Source organism: Ammospiza caudacuta, chromosome 24 (assembly GCF_027887145.1).
Source record: "Ammospiza caudacuta isolate bAmmCau1 chromosome 24, bAmmCau1.pri, whole genome shotgun sequence".
NCBI lineage: Eukaryota > Metazoa > Chordata > Aves > Passeriformes > Passerellidae > Ammospiza > Ammospiza caudacuta.
Window position 1 is genome coordinate 7,327,394 of NC_080616.1, and position 9,035 is coordinate 7,336,428.

Below are 9,035 nucleotides of genomic sequence, written 5' to 3' on the forward strand. Positions count from 1 at the left end.
GGAGGAGCGGAAAGTTGGGAGTCAATCAGGAGGCGGCGGGGCCGGGCCGGGCCTCCTCCTCCTCCTCCCCTAACCTCCTTCTCCACCTCCTACTCCTCCTCTTCCCGGCCCTTCCTCCCGCCGACCCTCCCGACCTCCCCGTCGGGGCAGCGGGACTTCCCTTACACAGGGAGGTTTATTTTTTGGGAAGGGGTAGATCTGGAGTTCGGCTCGGCCCGGGTAATGGGAGCGCCCTCTATGAGCCTTCCTCACCTTCCTCCTCTTCCTCCTTCGCCCTCCGGCATTCCCGGGATGCGGCCTTGGGCCAGGGCATGAAGGTGCTGCTGTCCTGCCATGTCCTGTCCCGTCCGCAGCCAGCCAGGGTCACCCGTGCACACCTTCATCCCCTTCTGCACATCTTCATCACCCTCTGTGCCCACTCTTCATTCCCATCCCCTTTCACTCACCGGCGTCCCTGTGCTCACCTCCATCCCCTTCCACACGTTTTCATTGTCCTCTGCACACTGTAATGCCCTGCCACACACCTTCATCCTCCTCTTCCTTCCCATCCTGACGTCTTCATCTCACACCAAACACCCCCATCCCTCTCCTCATCCTCACACACACACACACACACATACATACTCTCAGTCCCCTGCATCCCACCAATCTGCAGATTCCCTGTTTCACGCACCCCATGGTGCCCAGGGTGGGAATTCAGCCCACGCTGTTGGGATTTCTCAAGGGAATTCAGCCAGGATCCACGCCGTGGTCACTTCCTCTGAGCGAGCTGATGGGTGTAATGTGCTAAGCCACAGCAAGCTGATCACATACAAATCCCTGGCCACGACCCAGCCTGACCATCAGGAGCTGCAGCCCCAAAAGGGGCAAAAGCCCCAGTCCCCCTGGGCCTCGACAGGGCTGTGCCACAGTACCCAAAACCCCCAGAGATAAATCAGGGTGAGGAATCCTCCCAGCACCCTGCTGGGACAAGGGATGTTCTTTGCATCCCGTTCCTTCCAGAAACATATTTTTCTAATTTTCACCATGAGCTCGGTCGTATTCAAGCTTTTTGGGACAAGACAGCCAATGCTTCAGCCCGTGAAGCGACGGGCTCCGAGGCATCCAGCGCATTCAGCAATTGTGTGTGATTCATAAAGCCATATCGCATTCTTCCACCCTTGGCCTGCTGCTAACTTGTAAGAAATCTGGACCAAAAACTGCAACAAAATGGCTGCTATTCTCCAAGGGCTGCTCAGAGCCTCGTTACTCATCCCTTACTTGGGCAAAAATGACATTGAGTGCTCCTGGAGATGACAGCCTTAATTGAGTTCAATAGGAGTTTAGGCTGAGTAAGGCATGAGCAAACAAGTGTGCATTAGCCCATGAATAAAATCCTGATCCACAAATGTTTAGGAACACATGTAACCCTGAGCAGGGGAGTGCTGAGGGGGTCCCTGCTGCTCTGGCCTTGCCATTTGGGCAGGGGTCTGCCTGCAGCATCCAGCACAACTGATGGCGATGCTGGGATGAGCTTGTTCAGAAGTGCAAAGATTCAAGGCTGGCTCAGTGGTTTGTTTCCATTCTGCCTCTTAATTTTTATTTATTTTCCTCCTTCAGAAGTCCACAGTCGTTGTTTCTGCTATTTTTCTGTCCACTGGTGGAAACAGAAACTTCCTTTCTCAAATTATAATATAAAAGAGCTGCAAGCTGCAACGCCATAAATAATATTTTCTTATGGCCAGAACATCCAAGTCTAGGCAACACACCAAGAACAGCTACAACATTGTAAAACTCCAACACTTCTCCAGAATGGATTCACTAATTAAAAAATTACTCCTTTTAAAAAGCAGTTGAAAAATATTGGCTTTCCCATTGCTGCATCGAGAAGCCCATCCTGCAAAGCCACAGCTGAGCTCACCAGTCTGCCTTTCCCCCTAAAAAATGTTACCAAATAAATAGAAGGGGAGGGGGAGGGAAGAGACAGCACCTCATGGCAATCACTTCTTTAATTAATTAAAGTGTTGCCACTTCAAAGCTGGAGAGAGATCCCCAGGGCTGGGGCCAGAGCAGCTCGCTGGGAAGCAAACATCTCCAGCCCTTCCATTGCTGGACAAGGAGTTTCCCAGTGCTGGTCTCCCCTCCCACATTCCCCAGGATGTACCAGCCCTTCCCTCCTCAGGCTGCCTGCCCAGTGGGGCATTTGCCTCCTGGAACCCACAGAAATATCTGTCAGCCCCTCAAAGAGAGCAGGGCTCAGAACTGGATGCATGGAGCCCCCCAAATCCCCTCTGCAAAAGATGGAGAAGCCAGTGGTTGAAGAGCCCCCATGTCCACCTTGCTGCTCAGCTCTGGAGCAGCAACTTTGCACTCCTCAGGACAGGATGGGGATGAACCACAGGGAGAGCCACCAGCGCTGCAGGGACACTGGTCCTGGCTGGGATGGGCTCAGCAAACGAGGTGGGGCCTTATTTTCTTCCTCCCCTTTGCCTTATAAGCACCTCTGCAAAAATAAAACTCATTTCCCAGGAGGTTCCCTTGAGGAGCTGACGACAGTCGCCTCTGGCCACTGGCCACGCTTGTGCCCCTGCACGAACACTTTGTGGGGTTAAATCCACGCCTACAGCACCAGCCCAGAGCCAGCACCCCTAAAACAACCTCAGAACCCTCAAAGTCTCACACTGCAGGGAAAACATCATCCCTGGGGATTGAGGAAACCCTTTCTCCTAGGAACACACACACTTTGGACTCAAACACCATTGATAAGGCTCTTTCTTCTTCTTCTTCTTTTTTTTTTTTTTTATCTTTTCTTGCAGCGAGCATTCCTTTCACACCCACGCACACCCCGGCACCCTCAGCCATTGGCCTGCCGGCGCATCCGTCACACTTTCCGCCGGCCAGAGCAGATCCACATTTCAACTGCTTCCATCCCTCATCTCCTCTGGTGTTAACAGCCAGCGCAAACAAAGGGCCCGAACATCCATCGCCCCATTAAATTGTTTTCGTTTGTTTCTTCTGCCACAGTTGGTTTGCGTTAGAGGGTTTGTAAAAGGGATTTGGGGTGGGCGGCTGATGCAGCGGCTGCTCTGGCTTTGGGTGACACTGCAAGGAACACCCGGGACAGGGATTCTGCTCTGCCACGGGTGACAGGCCAGGGAAACCTGCAAGGAACAGTGGGCAAATGGAAAATGGAAAGTTTTTGGGTGAGGGGAGGGAGAATCAACCTGGGGAGCAGCTGGGATAACAGCAGACAGAATGTGGGGAGCCCAAAGCCCTCTCTCTCACCCGGCTGCTTCTTTTCTCCGTGCACTGGAGGAAATGGGGACAAGCATTGCCTCAACCGTGAGCTGAGCTCGTCCCGATTTCAAACAGATGTTGGGCCTGTGGCTGGATTTGGGCAGAAAGCTCCTGCTTTCCCCACATTTGCTGGCCATACCTCGTCAGGGATGCTGGCCCCGAACTGCTGTGGCTGGTTCTCCCTTTAGCTCACAAGATGTTCCCTGAGCTCAATGTGTGGGTGATGGATGATGTCCCACGCGGGCTGGCTTGTCCCCAAGCTGTCCACCTCTGCCTGCCCCACCACGAGAATCATGAAGGCCAGATTCATACAGCTGGGGAAGAGCTCCACTCCCATGTGCAAAGCCACTGGGGCAGATGTTCACCAGTGGTCCAGCAGCTCATGGTGCCCCTGTCACGGCCATCTGTCCTCAGCTCCAGGCTCAGCCCACGGGGATGTTGCGACACTGCCCAGAGAGGATGAGCATCCCTCTTGCACAACCACTTCCATCCCATCCATCTGCTCCTCAGCCTTTCTGCCTCTCAGCTGCATTGATTTGGGGGGCTCATATCACCCCCAGAATGGGGGGGACAACCCCTTTGTGTCCTGGGAAGGGAATCCCACACGGTTCTGGAGTCAGGGTGTGAGCTGAGCAGGTGAGACACAGCCCCAGAGAGCTGAGGATGGCATCTCAGGGCTCCTTGGCACGTCCCTGTTTTTCTCACCACTGAATTAATCAGATTTGTTTGTGCAGCCAAATCCTCACCCTGTAACTGGTGGAACTGGGGGCATGAGCTGCCCTGCTCCCCGTGAGCTGCTTTTGTTCAGCATCTCCCCATCAATGTGAGACAGGGGGTGGCACCTTCCGCCCACCACCTCTCATGAACAGAGAGCACCAGCTGTGGGGACACCTGGGGCACGTGAGGGGCACCGCAGAGCAAAGGGGCAGGGAGGGTTTGAGGGCACGGGGAGCTCAGCAGGGCCCGTCTGGGTGCTGAGCGTGACTCAGCACCGCGCCACGCCTCGTGAGTCACTCACTGCTTCCTGGTGCACCCTGAGTTTTCTCTTCCAGGTCCCTCCTGGCAGCTCTGGCCCAGCTGGGCCACCTGCCAGCAATGCAAGCTCTGCCTCACGTGCCTGCCAGCCCTCCTCTGCTGGCACTGTCACCCCTCGGCACGTGCCCGCGCGCTGCCGGTGCCAGGCTGCTCCTCAGGGCCCCAAATCCCTGAAAAGCAATTTCTGGGCAGTGAGGCGAGATCCAGTGGGTTCAAACACGCCATGGGCACCAGCCATCCACTCACATCAGGGCAAAATGGGGCAAAAGAGGTGCCTGGTGGGCAATGAGCTGGCATGGGGGCTTTAACTGGGAGCTTAGGCAGAGCCCACCTGCATGTGGGCAGGGATGAGGAAACACAAAGTGAGGAGACCACCTACCCCTTCTCACTGGGAGACTGAGCAGAAACCTTTAGAAACAAACAAACAACCCAAAAAACCAAACAAAAACAGACAAACAAAAAACCCAAAAACAAAAAAGCGGGGGAGAGGGCAGATGAGTTTCCAGGATCTGAGTCCAACAAACGGATGAGACAGGAGTTGCAGTCAGCCTCATCTGCTGAATATGAATTCACCTCCAGCCTGGCTCTGCCATCACCCCAGCCCAGCGATCTGGCCCGAATTGGCCTGGAGAGGCAGCGTGGCTGCAGCTGGGTGAGCATCCCAAGCACCCAGCGGGCACCGGGTGCCTCGAACCACCCCAGGAAAAGCCAGGACTGCAGGAAGGTGAAAATGCAGGGAGCAGAGCAGGGCAGGGATGCAGGAGCATCCTCGGGGCACTGGCAGCAGCCCCAGTGGCCCCAGTGACCCTGTGGTCCCAGTGGTCCCAGCAGCCCTAGTGGTCCTGGTAGTCCCAGTGGCCCTGGTGGCCCTTGCAGTCCCAGTGATCCTGGAAGCCCCAGTGGTCCCAGTGGTCCTGGAGGTCCCAGCAGCCCCGGTGGTCCCAGTGTTCCCAGTGCAGGTGCTACTCGCAGGCCAGCTTCCCGTCGAAGCTGGAGAGGGCGATGGCGAAGGCCTGCACGGCGCACAGGGGGTAGTTGTAGTCCATGGTGAAGGCGTCATCCGCCACACGCCCAAACTGCATCACGATGTAGTCAGCTGTGGGAGAGAGGGGAGAGCCACCGGGCTGTCACCTGTGCACCCACCTGCCCACGCTGCAGAGGCCAAAAGAAGCTGCCCACACACCCCCACCCACACTCAGCCCGTGGCTCCCGTGCTGTGCGGCAGCACAGATCACCAAAAAGCATCACTTTCCCATGGCACCCCCTGGTCCCTCCAGCACCCCCCTCCCTGGGTGCCACAGCCCCCCAAGGGACAGGGACCCCACTCACTCCACCCCCCCTGCCCATGGGATGGCTGCTGCTGGAGGGCGGGTGACAGGAAATCTGTAAAAATAACCAGGGGCCCTCAAGAGGCTTTTTCTGTCCCGTAACCCAACACCCCGGAGGCCAAGGGCTTCTGACTGTGCCGGACAGGTGACGAGCAGCCGCATCCAGGCAGAGCTGCTGCCACCCCTCAGCTCAGGGACTGTCCCCGAGGCACAGGGCACCCCAGCAGTGTGTGCTGGGGGCAATGCTCTGGGCTGGGTGGGTAGTGCGGGCTCAGCACCCCACAGGATCTGTCCCTGCCCTAAATCTGCCTGGCAGAGCCCCACACGCTGCCCCTGCCAGCGCCCAAGGGCAGCTCCTGCAGGGAGCCCTGTCTGGCTTCATCCCCGCTCCTGCAAAGGCAGGCAGGACTCCAGAGCATGAAAAAACTGAATTTCAGCAAAAACAGTGGGTGCTGAGGCCAGCTCATGAGGCAGTGCTCCTCCACCCCATCCCCTGTCCCAGCTTACGGTCACTGCTGTGCACGATCTGGAAATTTTTGACGGAGGCGTGGGTGACCCGGCCGTGGAAATTGAGGACGTAGGACTGGGTCTCGTCGTTCCACACTGGGGCTTTGTTGTGCAGCTCGATCACGTTGTCCATGTTCCTGTTCTGCCATCGCATCAGGAGGCCGTCGTTATCCTGGGGAGGGGAGCAGAGTTGGGGGGACCCCTCCAGAGCCCCGCCGCCTCCTGTGGCATCCTCTGTAACAGTGCCCAGCTGGAAATGGGATCTAAAAAACCCAGACACCATGTCTCCCACCTCCCAGGGACACCTGAAAGCCTCTCCATGCCCCAAGATGGGTAAAACCCAAGGTGGTGCCCAGCAAACCCAGCTCCTATGGAGTTTCTCCCAGTCTAGCCCTGACTTACATTCCGGGGCCGGATGGGCACCCTCTCACAGTCAGCATTCATGCCAGGGATGATGACAGTCATCTTCCTGGGGCCTTTGAACCCTAAAACGTTGGTTTCCTGCAAGAGAAACCCTGTCCCTAAAACCAGGAACCACTGTGGGTTACAGCCTGTCATGGGGGCTGACCAAGGGCTCAGGGGTGGCTCCAGCCCATCCCACACATCTGCAAGCCCCAGTGAAGGGGTGTGGGGTGGGAACCCCTCTCTCCCTGCCCGGGAGAGGTGGAAGGGGCTCCTGTGGGGCTGCTCTTACGTAGACCACGGCCGAGAGCTCCTGCCGCACGTTGGACCAGTCGGCGTTGGCCCTGTCGGGGTTGGCGCCGTTGTCGAACACGGTGAACCTCGTTCCCATCAGGTTGGATCTGCAGCCAAGGGTGGGACATGGCTGTGGCTGAGGCCACCGAGTCCCCTCTGCCCCCTTTCCAAGCACAGCCTTGGTTTTGGTTTGGCTGAAAATCCCCAGTGCTGCTCCCCACCAATGCCAACCATCCCACTCTCCAGTGATTTTCTTGGGTTCAAGGATCCCCTAAATCAGGGTGTCATAGGGTGCTGCCACCACGGGGACCCCCAGCATTGCTGTGTGGCTGCTGGCAGGGCGGGCTGGGACTTGCCAGGTGCCTTTTCTAGCCATGACCTGTCTGCTGGGAGGAACCGGCCAAGCTTGTTTTCCCCTCTCAGCCCCCCACCCCTCCTCAGGTCAGACACAGCAGGGGGAAATGCTGAATGAACCTCCTGTCTGCACCAGCGATAGCTTGGGACAGCCTGTAAGCCATGGAGTGGGGAGAGGGTGCTGCAGAAATGGGGTGCCACCAAACTGGGGTGCCAGCTCCGCTCCTACCTCAGCTTCCCGATGAAGTTCTCTCCACCCCGTGACAGGTCAGTGGGGTCGATGGAGATGAGGTAGTTGGAGGTTTTGCTCTTCTTACGCTTTCTCCCAGCAAGGAGGAACACCTGGTACAGCAGTGGGACCATGTGGGAACGGGACATTGTCACTGCCATCGCCACTGCTGTCCCCCAACAAGTCACTGCCATGACCTTGAGCAAGTCATGAAGATGATCCCCAAAATACTGCCTGCATTGCAGGGCAGGAGGGGCTGAGCCCAGCCCAGCTTTAGTGGCTCTCCAGCTCTGTTAGCTCATCCTCCCAGGCACAGGAACTGCAGGAGAGGGGAGCAGCCCCATTCAGGACCCACCAGCACATGGGGACGCAGGTGAGCATCCCCCCAAACCCTGAGGGTGCTCTCTGGGACGGCTGCAGCGCCCCAGGGGTCTCCATGCCCCCACCCCAAATCACCTTCTTGTCATTGTCCAGGTGCAGGTAGTAGGTGGGGTAGAGCCCCCTGTCCATGCCCTTCTTGTCCCGTGTCACCCGGCACTTGACGGTGACGCCCTGCGGCGCCGGCTGCAGCACAAACTCCTCCAGGTTCTCCACCTCGATCACAGGGGACAGGGGCCTCTCCTCCTTCTGCTGCAGGGTGAGAGGGATGGTGAGCCCAGAGCCCCCTCCCAAACTCCCCAGCTCATTGCTCCTTGCTGTCCATCCCCCCATGGCTCTGCAGCTGGTGGCTCTGGGGACACTCTGGTGGCTTTGGGGACACTCTGGTGGCTTTCGCTGGAGGATGCTGCAAACCTCCCGACCTGCCCTGAGCGGTTCCCCATGGCTCTCAGGGGTCTTTTGTACCTTCTTTGATTTCTTTGCTTTCCCCTTCTTGTTGGAGTTTTTCTGCAGGGTCTCTGGGGTCTCCTCCTCACTCTCATCTCCTTTGGGAGGAACTGCTGGCAGGAACACATAGGGACACAGAAGGGAGAAGATCCTGACTCTGCTGAGCCCCAAAATCAAGCTCAGCATAGACCCATGCCAACATCAATGATTGTAACCCCCTCTCCATGGCCAAGCTCCCTGCACCCCCACAAGCCCCACCAGAACCCTCCAGTGCCAGGCTCTCACCTTTCTTTTTGGATTTTTTCTCTTTTGGGGGGTCCCCACCAGTCTGAAAGAGGGATGCTGGGTTTTTCTTCTTCTCTGACCTAATGGGTTTGGTGCTGGAGTCGGAATCATCCTCCTCATCACTGCTGGTGGCAGCTGTGAGGGACATGGGGGACATAAGGAGACATGGTCACGCAACACTGGGGGCTGTGGGCTCAGGGTGATGCCACCTCCTCCTGCTCATCCTATACCTTTTTTCTTGCCTTTCTTCTCCTTCTTCACCTGGAACACGGACATTGGCTCCTTCTTGGCGCCTTTGGTGGATTTGGCTTTGCTGTCAGGGTCACTCTTGTCTTCTGCTGGGACAGAGGAGCTGATGAGCAGCCAGCCAGGGGGATGGGAACAGGCAGTGATGGGGACAAGGCGGGGACAGGATTGGAGCAGCAGAAAGGGCTGAGATCACTTGGGGAGGGGGCGATGGCCCTGCAGCCCCCTGAGCCTCCCGGGACAGTGAAGGCCTC

At 57.3% G+C, this 9,035-nt stretch overlaps 1 protein-coding gene across 1 annotated transcript; it reads right to left on the reverse strand.

Annotated features, from left to right (window-relative positions):
* Positions 1 to 5,242: 5,242 nt before the first annotated feature.
* On the reverse strand, positions 5,243 to 8,826 carry TULP1 (TUB like protein 1). Its single transcript, XM_058819516.1, has 9 exons — positions 8,766 to 8,826; positions 8,536 to 8,670; positions 8,269 to 8,360; positions 7,882 to 8,055; positions 7,426 to 7,538; positions 6,841 to 6,949; positions 6,549 to 6,647; positions 6,147 to 6,318; positions 5,243 to 5,407 (listed from the first exon to the last, which is right to left on the reverse strand). The coding sequence occupies exons 1-9, from the start codon at positions 8,809 to 8,811 to the stop codon at positions 5,274 to 5,276; spliced, it is 1,074 nt and encodes a 357-aa protein (XP_058675499.1). The 5' UTR covers positions 8,812 to 8,826; the 3' UTR covers positions 5,243 to 5,273.
* Between the last annotated feature and the right edge of the window lie 209 nt (positions 8,827 to 9,035).